At 42.4% G+C, this 27,026-nt stretch overlaps 1 protein-coding gene across 2 annotated transcripts in view; it reads right to left on the minus strand.

The window, feature by feature from the left end:
* Window positions 1-27,026, minus strand: part of Atl1 (atlastin GTPase 1) — an 80,096-nt gene that overhangs the window by 4,009 nt on the left and 49,061 nt on the right. For both annotated transcript variants that reach the window (XM_052739663.1, XM_052739662.1), the window contains exons 7-13: window positions 25,167-25,223; window positions 12,646-12,738; window positions 11,468-11,606; window positions 5,687-5,814; window positions 4,668-4,724; window positions 4,116-4,187; window positions 678-1,109 (exon numbers count right to left, since the gene is read on the minus strand). In XM_052739663.1, the coding sequence (XP_052595623.1) occupies window positions 678-1,109; window positions 4,116-4,187; window positions 4,668-4,724; window positions 5,687-5,814; window positions 11,468-11,606; window positions 12,646-12,738; window positions 25,167-25,223 (978 nt within the window). The remainder of the gene's footprint in view (window positions 1-677; window positions 1,110-4,115; window positions 4,188-4,667; window positions 4,725-5,686; window positions 5,815-11,467; window positions 11,607-12,645; window positions 12,739-25,166; window positions 25,224-27,026) is intronic.

Genomic DNA, 27,026 nt, shown 5'->3' on the forward strand with positions numbered 1-27,026 from the left:
TTCAGCTTGATTCCTCAAGGCACACAGCTCCTGAGCTAACATTCTATTGTGGAGTACAGACAGTGTGCTCTTCATGCTGGGTGGGGGTGGTGCTACTATTAGCTACCTCTAGACCACAAATGTTCAAGAGCATAAAATATAAAATTGTATGGAGATCTTCAATGTCCCTAAATTCTCAATAAGTAATAAAGAGACTTCTGGAAGAGTAAGCTACTAAGTTGTCATGGTGGCCTTGACTCCCTCAGCTGAAGCTAACTGATGCACAAGCAGCTAGTTCATGACCACTGGCTCACGCTGTGGCTTGCTGCAAAAGTCTAGATCAAATCAAATGTGATACTAATGAGAGGAATTTGATCACCAGTGACAGTAGGTCATGTATGCCCTCACAAAGCCAGTGTCAGTCAAGTACTAGGTTATGTTCAACACAGGGTCACAAGCAGCTAAGTAACTGTTTCTCATACTTCTAACACTATTAACATTGTAGAAATAGAAAGTAAAAATGCCGTTTATCCACATATGTTTTAAATACTAGCATGTCAGTTGTTCATATCTTGCCATGTTGTAAAGTTTTAAAGAGCTGGCCTAAGTCATGTTTACCGTGTATTTCTGATACTGAAGTGAACGCTGACTACACAGTGTGTGCAGAATTTAACTGAGGAAAATAAAAGAACTCTTACCTGGTCCCACAAGGCCGCAGCTACCTGGTCAATGACGGCCCCCAGCTCTCGGTACTCCCCAGAGTAGCGGATGTATGCCCAGGTGCACAGGGTGATTAGAGTCAGTCCCATGACCATGTTGCACAGACTAGCTATGATGTCCAAGCCAATGAAGCCAGTCACACCAGCAATCACATATGTGATGAAGATGACCACAAACAGTGTGGCTGGGGTGCGAGCTGCGTGGAAGATATTTTTGCTGTCATTGTGCTTAATGTACTGGATGTAAAGTTCATCTATCTCACTCTCCAACTGCTGCAGGTAACGCCGGCTGAATTCTTCCCCGCCCATCTTCTTCACCCCTCGGAATAACTTCACAGATTCTTCTTTTAGCTGCAGGTGCTTGGTCTGCAGGTCATTAGGGGCAAGGAATGGTTTGTCACCACCACAAATCTGTGTCAGAGAGAGAAGTATTTGTTTATGTGATAGGGAGGAGATAAACAACTGTATCCACAGTTTTCACTGGAGCACACTGGAATGCTGCATAAGAACGATGAACCCAGTGACAGACTTCATTTCCATCACCCAGGGACACTGCAGCCAGAACAGAACTAACTGGTCAGTTACGGTCCAGTCAGTGTGGACGACCTAGTAAACAGTGGTCGTTTACATACAACGTATACAGTTACATGCAGTACAGAGATTGTCATAATAAATGACTGTTTACCACACTGTACCTTCCATCATTATTTTAGAGCTGATTTCTACTTATTAAAAGTTCACTGTAGCAGTATTCTGTGTTATGCTAGCTATAACCTCATACCTCTTACGTTTATGTTTTTTATTATATCAAGAAGACAAGTTGAGTGACTGACCTAAAACACGTAGGTTTATGTAAGTACACAGTGATGTGTGCCTGACAAAGTTCCTTGCTGCGTTTTCTGTCAGTGACAGAAGGAAGGCTGCACTTGTGTCGTCAGTCCAGACTGTCCCCATTCCACGAGGCGGCACTAGAAAAGGGGGCTGGTATAATGCCTTACAAAGGCTTTGGTTTGGTTTGGTTTGATTTGGGGTTTTTGTTTTGCTTTTTGTTGTTGTTTTGTTTTTCTTTTTTTTTTTTTTTTTTTTTTTTTTGGTTTTTCAAGACAGGGTTTCTTTGTGTAGCTTTGCGCCTTTCCTGGAACTCACTTGGTAGCCCAGGCTGGCCTTGAACTCACAAAGATCAGCCTGCCTCTGCCTCCCAAGTGCTGGGATTAAAGGCGTGCGCCACCACCGCCCGGTGTTGTTTTGTTTTTCATGACAGGGTTTCTCTGTGAAGCCCTGGCTGTCCTGGAACTCACTCTGTAGCCCAGGCTGGCCTTGAACTCACAGTTAGATCCACCTGCCTCTGCCTCCCAAGTGCTGGGATTAAAGGCGTGCACCATCACTACCCAGCTAATAAAGCCATTCTTAATCCTCTTCTGTCTCTCTACAGGGATGTTTTATCGAAACCCTGGCATGGAACTTGCTCTGTAAACAGGTTAGCCTCAAACTCACAGTGATCCACCTACTTCTGTGTCCTCGGTCTGGCATTAAAGGTGCCACCATGCCCAGCCCCTCTTCTAAGACACAGGAAATAGTATCTTTGACTTAACAAATTATCAAAGATAAAAAAGACATGACCCACATAATTGCCAACTGTTTGTTCACAGAATGAATACAAAGCCGAGAAAACACAGAAATAATGCAGTTCTTTCAGAAGTCAAGTTATACTTAAGTAATTTTGAGCAGTGAAGTTTAATCTAAAATAATAATCAGTACTATAAAACTCTTGAACCATGAAGTATATTTTCCTTAGCTCTTTCACTGTTTACTTTGAATGGAGCCAACTGGATGTTTCCTAGAGTAATAGAAGCACATAGAAAGTTCTTGAACTGTATTTTCAAGTTTTTAAAAAGTTACGAGGTAGGCTGGGGAGATGGCTCAGTGGGCAGAAGTAATTGCTTATGCAAGCATGAGGATCTGAGCTCAAATTCCAACACCATGTGAAACAGCTGGGCACAGCTGCACAGGCCTATACTCCAGCACTGTGGACTGGGCACAGCTGCACAGGCCTATACTCCAGCATTGAGGGCTGGGCACAGCTGCACGGGCCTATACTCCAGCACTGTGGGCTGGGCACAGCCGCACAGGCCTATACTCCAGCACTGAGGGCTGGGCACAGCTGCACAGGCCTATACTCCAGCACTGTGGGCTGGGCACAGCTGCACAGGCCTATACTCCAGCACTGAGGGCTGGGCACAGCTGCACGGGCCTATACTCCAGCATTGCGGGCTGGGCACAGCTGCACGGGCCTATACTCCAGCACTTCGGGCTGGAGATAGGAAGATCCTAGAAGCTCACTGGCCAGCCAGCTTAGCTTCTCCTGCAGTGTGAGAGCCTCTCTTAAAGGAACAAGGTAGTTAGTAATAGAGGAAATCACTCAACAGCTTCCACTGGCCTTAACGTGTATGTGTGTGCTTCCCAATTCCCACACACGTGCATGTGTGCACTTCCCAATTCCTACACACATGCATGTGTGCATCTCCTAAATCCCACCTCAGGTGCATGTGTGCATCTCCCAATCACCACCCTCACATGCATGTGTGCATCTCCTAAATCCCACACTCATGTGCATGTGTGCACCTCCCAATCACCACCCTCAAGTGCATGTATTCATCTCCTAAATCCCACACTCAACATACATGTGTGTGCCTCTCAATCACCACACACAGACAGTTACAAAGCAATTTCCAGCTAACTATGTCCTTAACTTTGGCTATAGTTTTAATATTGGTAATACAACTGGTTATTCTTTAATTTTATACCAAACTCCTCTTGATTGTAAGAGTCCATCAATTTTAGATGTAGCTTTGATCTTACAACACTTTTTAGGGGAAAATGATACTTCTTACATTAGTTAAAACTAAAATGAAGAATACTGGCTCCTGAGGCTTGATTTTTGGTTTGTTTTTTTTTTAACAAGTTTTAAGAGAAATAATAAGATTATAGAATCAAATGTGCACAGTGGAGAGAGTAGCATATGTTTTTAGCCACTAAATCTTCCAGTGGGGCGATCTGGCCAAATAAAACATGAGTAAGAATATTTTGTTAGTAGAGAACTAATTTTTAAATGCCTGTAAAAGTGCATTGTGTGTGTAATTTTTTGACACAGGGTTTCATTTCACTGTACCCCAGGCTAGGCTTAAACTTAGTACACTCACTTCACCTTCATGGCAATTCTTCTGCCTCAGCTTCCCATGCCCACTCTGTAATGTTCTGTTTTTAAAGTATCTTAGGGACACAAGACATGTGATACATACATACTGAGCAAAGTGACATTCAAGTCACCTCTTTGCATATGCACGCAGTGTGGTGCGACATTAGAGAATGGGTTCAAAGAAGAAATACTGAATTTTTTTCAAAATCCTGAATGCTTACCTCCTCCATCTTCTTGTTGTATGTGTCCTTGGCAGTTGCGACAGCTGCTAAATTGTTAGCTTCTGCTGTGGCCTTGGGACAAAGTATACGTGTTAATGTACAGCGGAGTCGTCTGTATCAGCATCACATGCAAGAAATGTGCCAGGACCAGCCATCAAGGAATCAGAGGTGTTTCTACTGCATGTTTAAATGATTAACTTTTACGATGTACAGAACCTAGGTGTTTACTCGGTAAGCCACAATGCTCCAGTGAAATGTCATTTGGATGACCTTCCTCTGAAGAGTACCCTAGTCCTACTATCTCCTGTGAATGTGGTGGGGGCAGTACACCAGCCAGAACAGGAGGAGTGTGTTTCTAAGCAGAGTCCGTACAAGGAGGAGGGAAAGTCTTTGGGGCAAAGTGGATCTCAACCTAAGTAACACTGGCGTGCTCGTGTGGGACGTTCAGATAGACACATGGGTAAGGCAAGTGATCTTTAGGTGACTATGGCAGGAAAACGTGGCCTCAGAGACAAACAAGCTTAAACATCATGCCTCCTGATGAGTACACACCTGTAACATGGACTTAGGGTGTGGTAATTCTTCACCTTGATAGATCTTTATGTACGCCTAAAACAAAACCAAACAGGAAAAAGACTCAGTCAAGCAATTTCATTCAACATTTCTTATGTTAACCTGTATTTTAGGGTCTTGACAACTAAATATTTTCAGGAACTATTATTTCTTTCTTTGCTTTTTTAGCTAATGCTGTTCCCTCTTTCTGAAATGCTCTTTTCATACATAGCCACATGCCAATGCTGCCCTTCTTCAGGAAAAGTCATCTCCCTTAAAAGCTTGCTCAAGTCCCTCTGATGGAGTAGCCTCCTTTTCACAGTGAGTCTGTACCCTGATGATACATAAGCTGTATGGACCCGATCTGTGCAGGGATAACGAATCCACACCGTAAGCACATCTACAGTGTTAGACTAGAAAGTCACATACAGCCACTGTTGAGAGTGACAAAGGAAAAGAGGTCACATAAAAAGGCATTTCAGATGGTGAAATACCAACTTTAAAAATTGATATTTAATCTTGAAGCACTTGACAAATCAGGTTAATTTCTTCATTAGATATTCATGTTGGCAAAGGGCATTTGGTGTTAGTAAAGTCAAGAGGTAAATACAAATTTAAAGTAATTCTACTAAAAATGCCTTTGGTGCAGATAGCAGTTTGGAAGAATTATTTTTCAGGAAGAAAATATAGTTGCCTTCAGATAATCTTAAAGGTGAAATTCAGTATGAGGGGACTCTGTGAACACTCCCATAAAGGTTTGTTCAACTCTGATATATTTTTATTTCAAAGTATAGTTCCCTCGAGTTAAAAATAGATGGTAAATTTACTTACAATGAGTTTCCTCAAAAAAGATTTTATTTCCTCAGAAAGTGACTTCTCTTAGGTGTGTCATAGTTTTCCAAAGCCTTTTTAATGGGCACCTTATGCATTTGCCCCACAGAATTTTTATGTGAAGGACTCATACTCCAGGGCACGTCAAAGGGAAGTACTCACGAGAGGTATAGAAATGGGAACGATACCTTGAAATACTCCAGCAGACCTCGGCAGGTGATTTTATTCCCATTGATCTCTTTAATATCTAGGCTCTCAGGACTAAGGAGCCACGGAATCAGTATTTTCAAGTTTTTGATGAATTCGTCATCTATTTCTACAATTGAAAGCAAACTCACCATTATTTTAAAAATCCAGTCCAATCCTCCATGCCACAGAATAAAACCTCCTTCAACTGCCTCCATTTCCCTGGCCTCAGTGGAAATGCTACCACTCACTCTCCTGTGCTTAGCCACTCCAAACTATCGGGAGTGATTCTTCTGACACATGTCCACGCTTGGCTCTCAGCTCCACTCACATGTCTTACACCTATAAAGTATTTCGTAACATTAAATGTTAAACACATTTTATAGCTCCCCCACCCACTCTTTTTTTGTATTTTTGAGACAGGATTTCTCTGAGTAGCCCAGGGTGGCCTGGAACTCACTTCTGTAGACCAGGCTGGCCTTGAACTCAGAGATTCACCTGCCTCTGCCTCTGCCTCTGAAGTGCTGGGATTAAAGGTGTGTGCCACCACCTCCCAGTATTACAGCCCATTTATGTAAGCATTTCATGTAGTCTGGGACCCTTGGGTCTTACTTATGGTTATGTATATAGGCTCAAAAATTGGGAAGCTGGGTGTGGTGGTGTGCACCTATAGTTCCAAATACTTGTGGGGCTGACTCAGGATTATTTGAGTCCAGTCATTCATGTCTGCCCTGGTTAATAATAAGACCATGATAATAATAAGATCATGCTATATCCCAGCGTCTCACTATATAGGTCTCTAATTTGTAGGGATCCTCCTGTCTCTGCCTCCTAAATGCTCAGGTTATAGATGTGTGCTACCACATCTACTTGGGATGTCAGTGAAGGGCACATACATGATTGTAAATAGCCCAGGCTGGCCTCCAACTTGTTATGTAGTCAAGTCTGGCCTTGAACTCCTCTTTCTACCTCCTAATTGCTGGGTTTACAAGCATGTGCCATCACTCAGCTGAGACTACATCTGTAACGAAAATGTAGGGGACAGGTAATTCATGGCTTGTAAGGTATTGCCTCCAAATTCTCCTGTGTTTCCTGTGCCTGCCTTGTAAGTATTGAAAGCTGGGTAAACTGTGGTGACAAACTCTATAGTTTCAGTGGCAGAATTCAGCAGCACAAAATAACACAGCAAGAAGAGGCCAGTCAGGCCTTAAAACAGATCAGCAGTAGTCTCTGTTATTTACCCATTCTTAGCTGTGAGCGCAAGCGCAATGCACACACTTACTAAAACTACAGACTGTAGATGGTGAGGTGAGTTCTACACATGGATATCTTTGTAAGTCATTTTAAATACATGGGAAAATGTGCATACTATGTATAAGAGGTATGACTTGGTTTCTAAGTAAATGATTACGACAATATATCTAGACTATATCAGTTCTTCCTAAACGTCTATATAATAAAGTGTTTTCCTTATAAAACCACCTTAACACACACACACACACACACACACACACACACACACACACTTCTACCCAAACTTTTTCTTATGAAATTGGAATGGAATGGAAATATATATAGGTCTACTAAATCAGAAAGGTAACTATTATTAAAGCAACCAGCATATTTGGGCATAATGTGCTCTGAAGATAGTGTTAGACATCTCTGCTTTCTGTGGAACCATTGTTAACCATTCTAATGATGGGTCCAGGAAATAACAATATATTAATAATAGTATTATTTGACCACAGTAAATTCACAGTCTGGGACATGGTCAGACAAGTTCTGATCAGTTTCCAGAGGGCCCTATGAGTGTTCAGTAGATGTGTAGGTGGATGAACACTCAAGGTCATGTTGTATTGTCATAATTTCTTCACTAAGTTTTGCCTCAAGAGAGCAAAAACTTCTTGGGAATCCAGGAGCTGGGCCAACGTGGTAGTTACATTAGTTACCAAATAATTACTCCATACAATGTATGCTTTATAAATAACTCTATAGAGTAGGAGCGCCAGTATAGGATTTAGGGTATAAACTAACAAAGGACAGTAACTCCTCAAGATTACCTGCCAAGTCATTAGAAATACCATTTCTTTAAAAATATAATTGTCTAGCATTTGACTCTGATAACTGCTGCTAAGGAAGCTGCCCCACAGTGTATGCTGTGGTTACCTGATTGTTCTATATAACTCCCTGCTAATTAAAAGACTATTTACTATGCTAGCGGGGGTATTCAATTCAGTAAAAGCTAGTTGAATGTAGTGTGAATGAACACGACTCAACACTTTTGACCTCTGGTTTCCAGTATGGGAAGTTCCTTCATTAATAGCAATTAAATTAATCATAACATTTTAAAGAACACTGGAAAGACTTTTATTTCTGGTGCTATTAAAGATGGTAATAATTGCAATGCTTTGTAGGACAGTGGGAAAATTATTAGTGTTGATGATGAGTTAGAAAGTTATTTCTGCCTATGAAATAGCACATGAGAACCTACCACCAAAGAACAAAGTTTTCACAGTTGTTTGCATCCAGCACACATTTCTTTGCTAGAGACAATCACTCCCATGCGAGCCCTCTGAAGAATACCAGGGCTACCTCATATGACATCCAGGATAAAAGTCATTGAGTTATAACATTCAGGGTTTGTGTGTTTATTGCTGCTCTATTCATAATAGCCAGAAACTGGAAACAATCTAGATGTCCTTCAACAGAAGAATGGATTTTAAAAATGTGATACATTTACACAATGGTGTATTACTTAGCCATTTAAAAAAAAAGAAATCATGAAATTTGTAGGTAAATGGATGGAACTAGAAAAAATCCTCCGGAGTGAGGTAGCACACAGACCCAGAAAGACAAATGTGGTATATGGATATTAGCTGTTAGGTCAAATGCTAACCTAGCTGCAGTTCATAGAAAGTCAGAGGTTGGGCACAGAGTAAGGTACTGGGGGAACAAATAGATCTCCCTAGGACAGGGAAAGAGAACAGATAGTTACAGATAGGAAGGTGGGAGACTGGAATGGGAAGATCGAGTGGAAAGGGGGAAGGAAGAGGGAGACGAGGGAATAGAGGGAGAGACAGCTAAAATTAAGAGCCATTTGAAGGGTAGTGTGGAAACCTAATACAGGGGAAGCTTACCAAAATACACACACATATGAAGGAGAGCTAAATGAAACCGCCAAACAATGGGAGAGACAGAACCACAACTGTACGTCTCTCATCACCAAATGACGCTTCCAGTACTGGACTGGGTTACATCTAATTGAATGGTTGGCCAAAAGGGTCCCACGAAAACCCCCAAACGACTCGGGCTGTTGCCAAGACAACAGGTTGCTCTCCACAAGTTGACATCAAGGCCACACTGCTGAAGACTACCTGCACGACACACTGAACAGGAAGAAGTCAGAATGGCTTCCATAGAGCTTTCCCACTACATGTTAGCGTTTGGTACGGGAAGTACTCTCTGCACGTTGCCAACCCAGCCATAAACTCTTTATCTTCAATGGCGTCTTGACAAGATGTGCTAGTGTGATGGAGATGCAAAGTTTGTGGAAATAAAAATGTAGTCTCTTCCAAGGGAGTCTCACTGGGGAGACAAACTCCTCTTAGGGGCAAACTGCATGCCCAGCAGTTAATGGCCAACAGAAAATGAACTGAAGGGCATCTTTGGAGGTTCCTTGTCTCATAATGGCACGTCCGTGCTCTTCCTTTTTGAAACATGATTTTATTTTTTCTTCTTTCTTTTTACTCTACAGTTCCTGTGTGTACATATTATGAGATTCCTGAGTGTGGGAACGAGTGGGTCTGTTTCTTGTACCTTCTCTTGGGCTCTTTTCCTTCTATTTGTCTTGTCCATTTCTGATGGGTTAGTTTTTGTTTTATCTTATTTAATTTTATTATCATCCCACAGAAGCCTGTTTATTTTCTATGAGAGACAGAAAGGGAGTGGATCCATATGGGAGGGGAGGTGGGGAGCAGTTGGGAGGAATAGAGGGAGGGGAAACCATAATCAGGATATATTATGGGAGAAAAAAAAATCTATTTTCAATAAAAGGAAAAAAAATGTAGTGTTGGATGGAAAAGTACTGTAGATAACAGATTTTCAAAGCTGCCAAAGAAGACACTGAGAAAAAGTAGGATGTCTCTATACACAAGGTAGATTTAGCAGCAGTCCTGTAAGGTATACAAGCCTCATGAAAACAGAACGTTGAGGGCAGCCGAAGCCAGTTTTCATTGCACTTTCTCCTGGGACTAGCTACTTTGCAAACTCTGAGCTGACAGATGGTTGTGGTCAGCTACCTAGACCGACGTCTTTGTGGACATGTGGACAACTGGATGGGGAACAAATTCTTACAAAGCAGGCATGTGTCTGTGTGGTTTTTCCTAACCCTTCCTGAGCGGGGGGGGGGGGGGGGGGGGGGGGGGGGGCACTGCGAACTGCCCTAGGCGATGAGCTGCAGCTGCCTGCCAGCGGGCCGCCTCCTTCATAAGGAACTCTTGTTCAGCGTCCCCCTCCTGTTTATAGCTCCCAACTCCAGAGAAGAAAGAGAGGCTTTATGGAAGCCCGCTCTTTGTGTAATGTATTCAAGACACACTGAGGCCATTAGTAATTTCATAATCATGAGCAGGCTGTGCGTCTGTCCACTAGTGGGTTAGAGTTCAGAGGCAACAGTGAGATCACAGGCTTCTGGCATCCACATGCCAATGCCATGTGCCCACTGCCATCTGCTGCTGTAAAAAGGAGAACAGAGGATGATTCTGAAGTATAAACGCAATGCTGGTGGCTGAGGAATTTAGAATTCTGCTTACTCTATCAACTGCCAATGTTAAAGATAAAGGTGTCAGGTAATTCCATGGACACAAGGGAAAGTACTTTTGCTGGTCAATTCTGCTAGTTTCTAAAAACTGGATACAAGATATGTTGTCATTTTTAAATGTAATTGAAAATCCCCTTGGCAATAATTGTGCTGAAAAAAATTTGTAATGTCACTGTTTCACCCCTGGCACGATGCAAAAAAAAAAAAAAGCCATAATAAATTAGACAAGAAAATGTGAATTCCATGGTATATTCAGTGGTAGGCTCACAAGTAAAAAGTCAAAACTGCCTTGAACCACCTTGAATTAACTAGAGAGCAAAAGTCTACAGAGAGAGCTTTTCTGCTCTCAGTGATGGGAGCTTCTGAAGACCTCCCTCCACTACTGTGTCTTTTCAAACAGGAGTCAACTCTGTTAGTACAAACTACATGCCACGAGAGGATACCAGCTGAAAACAGTGTCTATTCTTCTGCTTTAAAGAAACTTGTTCTTATGTGGAGAGAACTTTACTTTTTAGTGACTTCTTTATAATGTGTTAAATTCTCCAGTAGCTGTTTTAAAGAGCCTGGGTTCAGTACTGAATGCACTGTTTGCTTTTAGTCCCAAACTATGTATTTCAACAAACGCAATATTCCAAAACTATAGACCCTTTCCCATTTTGATTACTATAATGAGGGAAAGCAAGCATACACAAGCACTTTTCAGAGCACAGAGGTGAGAGGGGGACTGCTGCCTGCTGCTGGTAGACGCAGGGTTTGGGTCCCGTGTGTCAGCTGACTCACGGGAAGCTGCAGCGCCAAGCCCGAGCCCACTTCCTGAGCAGGACTGTGCCATGTGCCTTTCATTAGTGCAGAAGCTAAGGCAGCAGCCGCAGGCGCCCTCAGATAGGCGCCACTAGCAAACTCAGTCAGCAGCCGCAGGCGCCCTCAGATAGGCAACGCTAGCAAACTCAGTCCAAGGCAGACAAACCTTCCAGCTTTCCATCGAAGTTCGGGTTCGTAGCTACTTTCAAGCCAGGATGAGGTAGGAGAAAACAGGAAATGTTGGTAAAACAGGAATGGATGTGCTTTCTGACATTCTGTAGTTCTTCGTGCTGGTTCCCTGAGACCTGCGGAAAGTCATTCTGAAGGTGAACTTTCTTGGGACAGAAACAAAGGCTTTGCTTTGCCTATCAGCTTCCATGATGGTAAAATGGCATGATGTGGCTGGGATGAAAGGGTTGGATTTGTCCATATAGCTATAACTAAGTGTGGCAAACGCATGGTACAATTAGCACAAGTTACAAACCTCTGTTTTCCTTCAAAACCACATGGCCAGGTCTATCACAGCACAGGCTAATCTCTGGGGCGAATTCCTGTCATAGTTCGCTTTCCACGGCTGTGATAACACCATGACCGAAAGCAGTTTGGGGAAGAAAAGGTGGCTTCTGCTTCACCTCCTATTCTGTTGCCAAGGGAAGCCAGGCCAGGATCCCAAGGTCGGAACCCGGAGGCCATGGAGGGGTGCTGCTCACTGGCTTGCTCCTAGTGGCTTGGTCAGTTTGCTGTCTTATACAACCCAGAGCCACCTGCCCAGGGTGGGCACCATCCACAGTAGGCTGGGCCCTCCCACACACGTAGCTACAGGCCAGTCTGATGGAGGAATTTTCTCAAATGAAATTCTCTCTTCCCAGGTGACCCTAGCTTGTATGAAGTTGTCACTAATAAACAAACAAAAGCAAACAAATAAACAAATAACCAGCTCCATACTTAAATTCTAAAAAGGCATCTGAATGGCTAGGTATTTCATACAAGCCTAAATACCACCAGTCCCTTCTAGACATGTGTTTAACAGTCTGCAGAAAAGGCAGAATGAAATACATTTAGACATTTACACTGCAGTATTAAACTGTTTTGAGTCTTCAAGGTGAAAGTTTTGCCTTGAGGAAGAAGTGTTTCACATATCACCTATGAAATATCTGTATCAAAGTCATCGACAGTAACTTAAAAGCACAATTCTAAATTTTATTACAAATCCATCTTGGGTTGTTTATTAGAGAAACTACAGGGGGTGAGTGGAATTGTGGCTCTGAGTATTCAGGAGATCATTCAACAGAGACACTCTAGCTTATTCTGGGGAAATGGCAGGCACCTAAATAGCGAACCAACCTTGAGTCGTTTCTCCAAGAACTTGGCGCCACCATCAGCTCCATAGGAGAACTCGTATGGGAAACTCCAGTCTCGCACGAGAAATATCAGACTCTGAAAAGTAGAAAGGATGGATGATGGATGAGAATACTTGAAGTTGCAGCCCTCTGCTTTTTACTGGAGCCAATCCTGTTATTGCATCTTAACTGTGTTCCTTACCATACAAGAACACACCACATATGTGCCTTACCATACTGTGGAATCAGTTTCTCAGCCGTCTGCCCTGAGCTCATCATGCTTCACAATGTGGGAACAGCAAGTGCTCTACCAACTCCAAGATGAATGCATCCCACTGAGATCAGCGACAGTCATGACCACCATTAAGTTGACTGAAGGGAGCCATAGTTAGATTTTCTGTGGTGTGTTCCTGTGTGTGTGTGTGTCTGTCTGTCTGTCTGTCTGTCTCTCTCTCCTCTCCCTTCCTTTCTTCTTTCTCTGTTTCTTTCTTTCTATGGCTATGGTAGAATATATGCATAAGATACCAGACCAGCTTGAAGAAGATGCAAACGTTGGAGACAATCTCACTATGGAGTCCAGGCTGCTGCTGAACTCACTGTATAGACCAGGCTGTCAAAGAACTCACAGCAATCTTCCCGGCAATCTGATGCTACCAGTTTTTATGTTTTTGTTTTCTTTTTAAACTTTTTTAAAAAATGTTTATTGATTTTGATTTATGTGCAATGGTGTTTTACCTGCATGTCTGTCTGTATAAGGGTGTCAGGCCCCCTGGAACTGACAGCCGTGAGTCACCATGTGGGTGCTGGGAACTGAACCCAGGTCCTCTGGAAGAGCAGCCAGTGCTCTTAACTACTAGACCATCTCTCCAGTCCTTTCGTTTTCTTTTTTTTCTTTTTCTTTTTTTTTTGGTTTTTCGAGACAGGGTTTCTCTGTGTAGCTTTGCGCCTTTTCCTGGAACTCACTTGGTAGCCCAGGCTGGCCTCGAACTCACAGAGATCCGCCTGCCTCTGCCTCCCGAGTGCTGGGATTAAAGGCGTGCGCCACCACTGCCCGGCTCGTTTTCTTTTTAAAAGTTTCTTTTTAAAGTTTTTGTATATATGCGTCTGTGTGTAGAGGGCAGAGGACAATTGGTGACAGTTGTCCTCTCTTCCTGCCATGTGAGTTCCAGGGATCAGACTCGGTTGAGAAGACTTAGCAGCAAGCACCTCTAACCTTCAGCCATCTTGCCAACCCTCCACCAGCTTTTTCCTAAATCTAATCATTTTAATATTTTTACAGAAATGATAGTATGCATTTTCTTATCACAAAAGTTCAAAGTCCAGGGAAAATGTAACATGCATCCAAATCTCTAAAGCAACTACAGTCAACGCTTAGTGAAGTTTATGCGCCAGGAGCAGGACAAGGGAAAAAGAAAGACAAGTTTACGTAAAAAACACAAGAGTATCGATGTCACAGCCAAAGTGACAAATATTACATTAGAATATAATTGAGATGACGTGTCTAGGAAACTTAGGATGGCATGGAAGACAGTGAGGAGCTTCAAGTAATTGGTTTTTCACCACCAGTTCACAAACTGCATGTTCCCTTTAAAATCTTCTGTGTTGAAACATTCTACATACAGAAAATCACATATAATGACATGGCTTAACACCCTTTCAGGAACCGAGCACCACTTCATGTAACTAGCACCCAGATGGAAAAACAATGTCTATCACTACTGAAGCCCTCACTTCTGCTTTCCTCCCTCTACCTCTGCCTAAAGGGCACCACTACTGGGACTTGAGAAGTAATAGGTTCGTTTTGTGTGTTTTCATTCAACACTGTATTTGTGAAATTCACCATACTGCTGCATAACGTCTTATCACTCACAGTCATCACTGCATCACATTCCATTATGTTAAGGCTATGTTTGACCCTTAACTTTGTGCCATGAGAAAATTAGATTTCTCAGACTTCCTCTTATCTTTCCTTCCATCTCCTATTTATTTTTTAAGTAATAACTTTGAAATAAGAATAAGAAGTTTGAGTATAAATGGTTAAGATAAATAGACACTGGCAGCTCTGTCAGATGCATGTAAAAATCATAAGGTAACTATAGGTTCAGTTGTCTGTGCCCCTAGGTTATTCTGTCCTTTCCCCATCATAATACTTTAAACACCAGGACCTGATGAATTTCTTTCTACTGTAAATAAGGAAAACCAATTCCAACACGACTAAGTTAAAAAGCATAGAATGTCTTACCAGTTCCTTAACTGGCAAGACCAGAGCCCTTTCTCTTTTTAATTAGTCCATTCTATGTGATGGCCAAGATGACCTCTGAGATTCTGAAGGTCATATTAGATTAGCATTGCTGTGCAGTTCAGTTTTTATAACAATTCTACTAGCAAAGTTCCAGGGGACTCGCCTACCTGCGATGGAATGACCAGTCCTGAAACTACCACTGTGGTCAGAGGGATGGGAGGTCTGAGTGGAGTTCTCTCTGTAATGGGTGAGTGCACCCCTACACCTGAACCAATGAGAGCAGATTCCCATTGGAAGGGGTTCTACTAATATTTAGAAGTGGAGACTGGGGACTAGACAGAAAAACACAGATCTCTACTCCTGTACTACAATCCTTTGGCTTATCATAGATCGCAAGCCTCTGAAGGCAAAGACTGAATCTCTTGTTGCTCATTATTAGGATAAGCACAGTGCTTGGCACAGAATCAGTGTCTTGTGTAGATTCCTAATTTGTAATTATTTGCATTAATGTCAAGGGTCAAAACACTTGTATTATACTCTGTAATCATTAGTCCTGGTCATGCTTCTGTTGTTTGTAACTTGATCCAATCACACATCAGGAATCCACTGACTGCAGGCTCTATACCCAAGCTTTCAGTGACTAGTCAAACCACCACCTTAGGGTGCTGAGGCTGGACCCAGAGCCTCACACTCAGTAGGTCACCAGCAATCTTTACAGGACAGTTGGAGTTGCCTCATTTTTTGACTACTCTCATTCTTGAGAAGATCTTCTGCTTATTTTATAGTTGTTGGACAAATTAGCTAGACATAAAATTCTTAGAGTGACCCTATTTATTGAATGTTACTATGGTAAATTCTATGGGAATTACTTATCCTTGAATACACTAAGTGTATCAGTACATTCTTATGTTGACTGGAACTCACTAGCATTGAATCCTACAAGGATTCAAGTTTTGCTTCTATCTTCTTTTAAAATATCTTCTCTCTACTACATTCATTCCATTAGCTTCTTTAGGACTCTTATTTTGCCATGTGGTACCCAAGGCTACACAGGGTGTAGAGCCTGAAGTTTGTATAATTTGTGGGGCAGGGGAGAATCTCTGTAAGAAAAATAATATGAACGTCTTGGAAAAAGCCTGATAAATATCATAAATATACAAAAACTCAGACAAATAACTAATATACCTTTATTACACTTCTTTTTTAAAGGTGTTCCAAGTTATGCCTCCCTCCATCACCCCCTCCTAGACACACACACACACACAAGACAGGGCCTTACCATGTGTCCCTGACTGGCCTGGTACTAGTTATGTAAACCAAGCTGGCCTCAAATGGACTCAGGTAAGCACTAGGATGCTGCTCCAAGTTCACTGCTTCCCCCAGACACAGAGTCTCAAGCACTTCCCCAAGAAGCACCAATTTCTTCGAGTTGGATGCTGTAATGTCAACATTACCAATGTTGGGTGAAGATGACCTACTCACTTTTCCTAGGTCTTTTCAGTGGCAAAGCTAGTACTTGTATGTGTGCAAGTGTACATGTATGTGTGTGTGTAAGGTGTATGTGCTGGAATAGTGCCTTAACTCATGCTGGTGTGTGCATTTTAAACACCCAGATACAGGACCAAAATGTTTTCATTGAACTCCTTTATCATATCTATGCCTCCTTACCCAGAATCCTGAATCGGGAATCTTGGTTTTCAAGTCACAGGAGAATACTGAATTATGACATCCCATAATTACTTAAACTTTTATATCACAATACAAACATAAAAGCCCCAGAGTAGCAATGCCAATGCTGCCATCAAGGCTATGAATACTTACTGAAAGCTTTCAACAACTTTTGGCTTATGTTCTCTTGATTTCTAATGTTTGCTCACAGAATGGAGACGTCACCTATGATGTTCTCTTTTTATCTTTCAATTACTCTCACTCCCACAGGCACACACCACGACATGGTATGACTCTGGTCTTCACACCAGCCTTGTTTATGAAGAAGTCATCCTGTAGATTTCTCACTTGGGGTGACAGAACAGCATGGCTATCACTCTTACATCCTGACACAGTGTGAAACTCGATTTTACTGGCTATAAAATCTCTGGCTCAGTCTTTCCTTACACAGGCCCTCTTAGTGTGTGATTGCATGGGTTTTATCTTGTTTCACCAGGGCGGTGCCTTTCTCCTGTTGTGTAGATTCTGTGGAGAGAGGAGAGCTCTTTGCAGAGGGAACTAAAACTATCCACATCTACTATCTTTAAGTCTACTAACTTTAAACGGATGCCCATTTTTGTTTTAAAAATGTCAAAATATAACTTGTATCAGGAACATCTGTACCTAAAACAAGTATCTTGAAAGCAGGTGTTAGCTAAGTAACTGAAGTAGACATCTGTAAGCCAGGATAAATAAAATGAAGTACGTGGGTGGATTTTGCATTTTTTAAGCAATTTTTGTCTCATTCTTTGCTCTTTTCCACTGGGTATTCTCCTTCAAAATAAATGAAGATGATGTATAGAAAAGCCAAAACGAAGCCTTACTTTCCCATTTTAGCAACTTCTCACAGTTATAGTAATCCTGGGATCAATGCTCCTGGTCAAGTTCCCAAACTTGCTTGAGTGGCTCTTTGGACAAAACAACACAGAGCTGTGGTCTCTGCAGTGTCTGTCAATTTCTATGGAGAAAACACGTCTACTGTGGATGATATCCAGGCACTGGTGGTTTACTGATTAGCTTATTAAAAACTGTTTCTCATTAGCTGATAATGGTAAGGACAGCACCTTCCCATTACATCCCAGGTACTTGTGTGCTTCATTTTATCACATGCAGAATTCTGAGTTGCAGCCCTCATTTCAAAAAACCATCAGTTTCCTACTGCTAAGTCCTGATATGTTCATCTGTACAGGCAAAGGTGGGAAACACCACAAACCTCCCTCATTTGTCTTATAAAAATGCATCAAGTTGTAATAGTTTTTCAGATGAATTAAACTGAGTTAGGCAAATGATAGGCCTATGCTATTTTATCCTACAAATGGTCTTTTTATTTGAACAATGAAAATTATTGTCCGTTTCTCTTTGGAAACAAACTACAGCCATTTGAAAATCATTCAGAAGGGATGTTATAGACCTACTGTGAGTTGCAGTGAAAAATGAAAAAAAAAATCTAAGGGCCAAACAGTTGGATGTAGCTATATGAACCAAAGATCCCAATTCAACAACATGTAGTGTATTCTTGGATAATGTTAAGATATTAATGTTACAAGTATATGGAATATGTCAGTACATGTGTTGATGTCCATATAAAAGATTTAAATGACATGGTATTGGAAAGCTAATGCTAAATTTATGTGCATATCCATTATAAATTATGTGAAATTAATCATATCCTTTGAAAGAAAAACTGATTTAGAATCAGTGGCCAATAAATATATGAACTAGTCTTTAATGTGTTTAATCAATGAATTTCAGTTTTGACTTCAGTTTCAGGTAGAGAAGAGCAGTAAAAATTATTTGGAGACTATAAACAACAGCTTGCTTCAATCAACAGCCCAGGAAAGCCAGCCTATCAGGAAGACTGAGAAAAGCAAACTGATGACCTTGTTTTGTGGGTTCCAGAGGCAAGAGTGGGTAGTACGGGTCTTACAGTGTGTCTTCTGTTGAAGCATGCTGTGTGGTTCAAGGGTGAGGGGCAGGCTGACCCTAGCCACAGTTATTTCTCTTAGCATGTCTCCTTCTGCTTAACTGATTTGATGGGAATATGTACTCTAGCTAAAAAAAGCAAATTACAAAGTTTCTGCCCTTAAGACCTGTAAGGTGACTAATGAGGTGGGATATGATTATTAAAATACCAGATCATAAATACAGTTCAACAAGTGCTGAGGGATAGGAGCAGGAAGAGAAATAGGTGGTGGCTAGGTCCAGTACTTTGGACCTACGGCCTGGGCAGAGATCAGCTCTGCACTGCTACAGTATGTATAAGCAGGATTAAGTCTATAAATTACTCTGGCCATTTCCTCACTGTATAAAAAAGAGAAAGAAATGAGAAGTAATAATGCTAGCACAGTGAGCATTAATCTGAATACCGTATAAAACATGCTTTTGCACAGGGTCTGGAACAAACAAGCCCTGGTTCAGCTGTCGTCTTTGTCCAGTGGTTACATTCCATAACCTAAATGTAGAAACCAAGAGAACTTTGGCCTGAACCTTGACCCAATTCTGGGTTGCCAGATAGATTCATGTAGCTCTCGGGTCACCTAAATTGCTCTCTGGACAGAACCTAAAAGTAGGGTAGGTAGCTTTCCCAGGAAGCTGTCCTCCTTGGTCCCACTGCATATCAATTTCCACCTCGAGCAGGCAGACAGTAACCTCTCTTTTTCTCAGTGAGGTCAGGTATTTCTCTGACATTAGTTGGCAGCTCCAACTATCACAGATTTTTGCCCAAGAATGTTTTGTCTCAAAGTGGCTTGAATCACTACCAAGGAATTTTGCCAGTAAACATCTTAAATCATGGGAATAGAGTGACCTTGAATGTAATTAAGTCAACTAGAGTCAAATAATTCCTGATTGCAGAGAGGCCTGATATGAATGAGAAATTATGACAATTTCTAATTGTTTGTGCCATGTATATCCTTCACACACACACACACACACACACACACACACACACACACACACACACACACACACACACGACATTCAGTTTCATTGAAAGCTCACCGGAACTGGTTGGATCACTAGTCACTACATCTCCACTCAGATGTGTGGACTTCTTTTATCTAATGGAGAGGGGTAAGTTCTGTTCTGATGTCCAAAGCACTGGCGGGATCTGAGTCCATGAAGACGGTTAATAAGGGTGTTGTGGGAGGACCAGGAGGCAGCTCAGGGAAGACAGCTTGCCCCGTGTGTAAGGGCCTGGGTTTGATCTATATTCTGCACAAAAGGAAAAGCGAACGGTGGAACAGACTAGGACAGAGTAACTGAGAAAGTAAAGTGCTTGTGCTGAGGAGATGAGTGCTAAGAGACTAAATGTCAAAGGGCCTCAGCTACACATCCCAGGAATAAACAGAGGCTTCTGAGAGGAAGCAAAGTTCACACACAAGAAAGCTTTTCTTCCCCAAGGATTTATGCCTCTAATTTTCCTATTACCAGAAAGCTTGACTATATTGACCACCTGTATACAGACATGGCATTCCATCTCTCGGGACCTTCCTGCTGCAGATGTGGTCTGCCAGGGTATGCAGAGGGGTTGAACCAGACCTTAGCCATATTGTGCTTAGGCACGACCTGGACAGTGCAGCTTCCTGTCACAGCACAGGGACAAGTTAAGAGGTATGATGCTGAAATTACCTTTCTTTTCCTTCCTTCCTTCCTTCCTTCCTTCCTTCCTTCCTTCCTTCCTTCCTTCCTCCCTTTCTTTCTTTCTCTCTCTCTTTCTTTTATTTTGGTCTCTTGAGACAGGGTTTCTCTGTGTAGCCCCGGCTATCCTGGAACTTGCTCTGTAGACCAGGCTGGCATTGAACTCACAGAGATCCACCTGCCTCTGCCTCCCGAGTGCTGGGATTAAAGGCGTGTGCCACTGCACCTGGCTGAAACTGAAATGATTTACTTTGGGTGTTTATGAAGGATGCCTGCATACATCACCAAGGCTGTGGATGTCATACAGCTCCAGCTCTTCTCTGCTAGCCATTCCATCATAACTCTGCCAGCACTTCCCATCTATCTCAGGTCACCAGGCTGAGAAAGGCCCAGAAGTCAGCAGATAAATTTACAGCTCTGGCCTAAAGAGATCGGGGTTTAGAAATACCATGGCCACTAAACAATTTAACTTTATTGACAGCTATATGAGTTTTATAGATTGGCCTACTAAACACACCTACCATACAGACATGTATCACTATCTAAAACATTGACCCAACTGACAATGTTAATCAATTGGGGAATATTTTCTATTTCTTTGTAACCTACATAATTAGAGGGTATAAAATGGCTAAATAATAAGTTCTTGGATTGCTATAGCCAAGGAGAGCATTTAATGGCAAACCACAGGGTACCTTGAAGTCCATATTCCAGCCTAAGGGAAGATCTCTTCAGGGGGGTTCAATGATAAACACTGTTATTGCCACGTGGCAGAGTGAAACGCCCTCCACCCAGCCTGAGAGGTTATGAGTAACTAGCCCCTAAGAGGACACAGAGCCACACAATGGGAAACGAGCCTTTCCGAGAGTCACAAGAAACTGATAGCTGCATTTACCAGAGAGCATTAGAAAAACTCAGACTTGCTTGAACGTGTATTTAGAATGAACTTCAAATAACACCTGATGATCTAGAAAACACCCACAAGTAGCCATGCAGATCCAAAGCCAAGGATGTGCTCATCCAGTCAGATCAGTGTGGAGCCAGGGATGGCTCAGGAAAGCTCAAATGACCAAGGAAGCGACATTCCCAGCAGTGTAATATGGAGCTCAATCTCCCACTACATCTGACCAAGACTCACCAGCTTCTCAGGAACTGGAAATTAGGTTTCCATCAAAGGAAAATATTGTCATTTTTCAATTACACCTTCTAAAGTCATAGTGAAGTTAATGTAAAGAACCGTGTTGTTTATAGCATAAACATGTTCACCAAGTGGTTCCTGTTGGATTATCATACTTAAGATGTGAGATCCTCCTGCCTCTACCTCCTGAGTGCTAGGTATATGCACGCCACCGCTGCCCAGTGATTTTATCTCTTACTACAGACAGTAATCTGTAGATCTGTTTGTTACATTGCTTAGAGCTGACTTCTTGGGGCTTGCAACAAACAGTTATGACAATTTGTTAAGTAAAGTGAAATATCATTTAAAAGCTATTTTATGCTGTTATTTTCTATTTCTTTTTATTATTTTATGTGCATGGGTGTTCTGCCTGCATATATGTCTGTGTGTCACTCTAGGGTCTGGTGCCCACAGGAGCCATAGGAGGGCATCAGCTCCCCTGGAATTGGCATTACTGATGGTTGTGAGTCATCATGTACACAATGGGAATAAAACCTGAATCTTCTGGAAGAACAGCCAGCGTCCTTAACTGCAGAGCCATCTCTTCAGCCTCATTCATACGTTTTTTTCCTAATCTAAGTGTGAATTATGTCACTAATGTTCTATGTCCTGAGCGTCTTGTTATATTATGTATTATACTATATACATGTATAATACATGTATTATATATTTGCATCTTCCATTTTAATTATATGATATACAGCATAGTATCTTTTTGTTTTGAATTTAGTTGCTTTAATCTCAAATGTTATTAAAAGGCTTTGGATATTACTTTACTACTTCATAAGTTTCTCATTTCAATTTCAAACATATTAAAAACCCATACTAGTTTAAGGTGTCATTGTTGACTCATTCAGTCAAAACTGTGAGTTTTTTGGGTTTTTTTAATTTTATGTATATGAATGTTTTTATTTGCATTTATGCCTGTGTATCATGTGCATGCAGTTACCAGGGAGGCCAGAAGAGGATGTTGGATCCTCTAGAACTGGAGGATCAGTAATCCTCCATCAATAGACTCTATTCTTATGCTTATCACAGATCCTTCCCCTGGGCCCTATCCCTGAGCTCTATCAGCCAATAGAATTCATTCTTGTTGTAAAGGTCACAGGTTACAAGTTCTTCTATGTTTAAGTGTATAAGAAAAGTAAACCGCCGGGCGGTGGTGGCGCACACCTTTAATCCCAGCACTCGGGAGGCAGAGCCAGGCGGATCTCTGTGAGTTCGAGGCCAGCCTGGGCTACCAAGTGAGTCCCAGGAAAGGCACAAAGCTACACAGAGAAACCCTGTCTCGAAAAACCAAAAAAAAAAAAAAAAAAAAAAAGAAAAGTAAACCACAAGGTCAGTCTCTGGAAGGCATGACCCAGAGTCTGCAAAGATGGCATTGTCCTGAGTTTGATTTTTCACCTCTTATGAGGATCATTCCCCCCACACCCTCCACACAGGCCATGAGGCTTATGGGGTGGGGGTGGGAGGTGGGGTAGAGGTGGGGTCCCAGGCAGCTGGGATTACAGGTATGTGCCACTATGCCTGACTTTTGACAACTGTTGCCAGAGATCAAACTCAAAAGTCTTCAAACTAATGTGGCAAGCACTTACGTGACTCAGCCATTTCACCCCGAACTCTCTTTTCACTGACATTTCACAACGTCAACATGGTCCACTACCAAGTAGCAATCGCAAAAGTTTTCCCTATTATTTGTTTTTAGGTCACTGACAGTTTTTTTAACCAAAGACATAATTCCTGTCTGTCTGTCTGTCATCTATCTATGTATCTATGCATCTATGTATGTATGTATATATTTATGTACGTATGTACATATGTACCTATGTACCTATCTATCTATCTATCTATCTATCTATCTATCTATCTATCTATCTATCTATCTATCTATCTATCTATCTTTCTCCCGTTCGTCTGTCTGCCTGCCTGCCTGTCTGTCTATCTGTCAGTTAATCTTCATGTTGGTCTATGTGTCAGGAGCAGTGACACCTGCTGGCAAGACTTAAGGTCCCTTTCTAGAATTCAGTCTAGAATCAGCAGTCCTGAGAGCAGACAGGTCAAAGCAATATTGCAATTACCACTCAACACTTCAACTATCACCAAAGCGATGAAACCCAGGAGCGCAGAAAGTGCCGTGGACCACGCTGAAGACTGTAAATCAGGAGTGCTCTTGTTCTCGCCCTCACCACCTCCTCTGCCTCTTGCCTGGGTGTCAGGGGCCAGATTAGACTCCTCCTAAAGAGTCCTCCACTTACATCTTCAGGGAAATATCTTCTGGACATCTTGAATGCATTTGATAGGAGAGCTCCAAGTCAAATCTACAAACTGAAGCCACCCTCATCCCCACTCTCACAAGGGAGTTAGTGGTTTAACATCATTTGTCACTGGGCAACAGAAAACAGACAGCTCATCTTAGTCTACTGTCTGCCACAAGAGCTTCTCACTTACGCTGCCCTTTTTAAATTGTTTTTCCTGTGGGCTCATATCCCCTCACTTGGGTGTTAAGCATACCTAGAGCTATGGCTTCCTCTGACAAGCTCTGGCTGAAGGAGTTAACTTTTACATAGTGTGAAAACTGCTGACTGACAGCACTTAATCCAAGCTCAAAGGTTTCCTTAACGCTGCTGACCCCAGCATGACTGGAGTCTTCAGGGCAAGTCTGCAGCCACCCATCCTCTCAACATGCCAGAAAAAGAGACAAAACAGAGAGAAGACAGACGTACTTGATGTGGCTACACTGGGAAGGGAACAAAGGAGCAGGTCCAGTGTCCCCACCCCGACCCCAAGTCTATTTGGGGGAGTACCGAGATGAGGTTAGGTTTAAGTACAGCAAGAGCTACGCACAACTAAACAATTCTGGCAAAGTACGGTCCTGCCTGTCACTGGCCTACCACTACCTTGACTATCAGTGCCCAAGGTGGTCCAAGAAGTTGCCAGAACTGTGTGAAATCTCTTCCTGAGAGGCCAGTTCCTCTTCTGGCTGGCACTACGTCATCAATCTTTTCCTTCCTCAGCAAGGGACTCCTGGGAAGTTTCTAATTCTCGGACCTGATGTTTCAATAGTCTGATTGCTGAGGGGATGACAAGTGAGTCCATAGAAACCCGACACAATGGGCACACCACCATCAGCCAGGCTGGTTGCTGTTACACTCAGGCAATGGAGATGTTACTATGTAAGAAGGGGCACTCCAGCCTCTCCCCCAGTTTCCACCCTGGTGACAGCCAACTGCTGGACTTTGCAACTGACTCTTACTCCCCCAGGTTGGTTGTTTTAGGTTCCATGCTTGGTAAACGCATCAACTGTCTTCTGTGACATTCAGGGCTGAATTCAGGGAAAAACTGATATGCTCACATGAGCCAATGTCTAAGACATGTTTTTACTGCTTACTTCTAGCTCTTCTTCATCTCAACTAGCTTAGAACAGGAATCTAAAATGCCTTCTCTTTCTTCCTGTGAGACAGTTTCTTCCTCACTCTGCAACCCTGGGTGGCCTAGAATGCCCAATGTGCATCAGGCTGGCCTTGAACTCACAGAGCTCCACCTGCCTTGAACTCACAGCAATCTACCCTCCTTGAACTCATAGAAATCCTCCTGCCTCTGCCTCCCTAGTGTTGGAATTAAAGACATGTACCACCACACTGACCTCAAATGCTTCTTGAATGAAATAAATCAAGGAAAGAAACATGACCTTGATGAAAATCACAATTACAGATTCCACAAAAATCCAGTAAGACTTTTCTGTCACTCAACTTTCACCTACCTGGAAGGGCTTCAGGAATGTCTCTTCCATCGCTAGTCTGCCGTATTCAGTGAAAAGCTGGGGGGGTCAGAGAGAAGGGATGGGGAGGGAGAGGGGGAGAAAGATGGAGATTCATTGACTTATTGGGTTTCTTCTGCTCATTTCCCCCAGCTGTAACAGAATGCTACAGTATCATGATTACACAGGAATCTTCAGGAAACAAGCACTAATTATATAAAACAGAGATACAGTAATTACATAGCTAAAATTCAAGACTACGTTACATTTTAAGAAGAAACTTCTACTTTAAAGCAATCCCTCTTTCTTTTCCATGTGTATATGTTCCGTGTGTGCAAGCAACTGAGCACCGAGTGCTAAGCACTTGCTCCAAAGGTAGACCCCAGCCTTAAAACTCATGTCTTTGATACAAACAACTGTAGGATGGAAGCGCATGTGGAATGACCTTCCAAAGCAGAACTTACATTGCTTAGAGGGCCACAGTACATCTGGGGTCCCTTTACAAAAGCTGTAGCCCAGGAAATTTAGAGCTACAATGACCCGAGTTACACAATTAGGCATTTGAGCCGGGCAGTGGCACACGCCTTTAATCCCAGCACTCGGGAGGCAGAAGCAGGCGGATCTCTGTGAGTTCGAGGCCAGCCTGGTTTACAGAACAAGATCCAGGAAAGGCGCAAAGCTACACAGAGAAACCCTGTCTTGAAAAACAAAGCAAAAAATTAGGCATTTGGCTTTAGTAACAGATGTACTGTCTTCTCTTATTTTTTATTGCTTACAATGAAGAACATAAAGCACAACAATGAGAGTTTTTGTTTTAACAAAGGTAAGATTTCGGTGAGCCCAGGCCTGTGGAGAGGACTGGTGAGGTTTCTGGTGTCATCCAGACGGGTTAGATGTTGCCCCACATGACACAGGACAAGCTCCTTTCACACACTGGACTAACAAGACTTCTTGGAGTTGGGGAAGAGTGCTGACCTAGAATCCCCCCTTGCCCACACTCCTTTACAGTAGCACCCCAGCCTCATGCTGCCGCCCTTGCAGGGCAAAGGGTAACTAATAGACACTCCTTTCGAGCGATGAGCTCAAAGTCTCGCTATGTCTAAAAGGCAACAGGTCTAGGGACGGTGCACTGAGCAGACTTGTGTACTGACATCACTTGAATTCAAAATCACTTCAGAGCAACGTATTGTCATTTACAGGAAAAAAATTGAAATGATCAAAATACACTCAGCATCACTGCCAAAAATTAGTCCTTCTGTAGACATACTTAAAGAAGCCAGTATGCAATGGCACCATGCTGTCGTTAGGAAAGTAACTGACTGGGGTATGACATTTGCCAAAGAAGTAGTTGCTTTCATTATGGAAATTCACCTAGCGATTATTCTATGTATCACCTAGTTGTCATAAATGGTCAGTGTGAGATACCAAACTGTGCCAGGTAGTAACACTGGAGGACTCCCAGTGACATTTCCAATGCTACGGGTTACTCTGCTCTACTGTCCTTAATATCTATCAAAGTGTCACCTTTCACGGCACGGATCTGATACACACGCTAGGTAAACTGTATGTAAAACACGTAGAAAGAGCTATCAGAGAAACAGAAGCTTTGCCGTCTGCTCCAGAGCAACACGTGCTGAGTCAGAGGAGAATGGGACTGCACACACGAGAAAACTCTCTAGAAAACATCCACTCTTGTGTTGGAGACTGGAAGGAACACAGGACCCAGACAACGGTTCTTATCCCATCAGCTAGCCATGGGAGCCTCAGCAAGGCTCTTATCTTGGCATCCCCACTTCCCTCATCTAAAAAACACCAAGAATAGATTAGGTACCACCAAAGGCTCCTTCAGATCATAGCTCAAGT

The sequence above is a fragment of the Peromyscus californicus genome, unplaced genomic scaffold, assembly GCF_007827085.1.
Source record: "Peromyscus californicus insignis strain IS unplaced genomic scaffold, ASM782708v3 Scaffold_15__1_contigs__length_86483966, whole genome shotgun sequence".
Taxonomy (NCBI): Eukaryota; Metazoa; Chordata; class Mammalia; order Rodentia; family Cricetidae; genus Peromyscus; species Peromyscus californicus.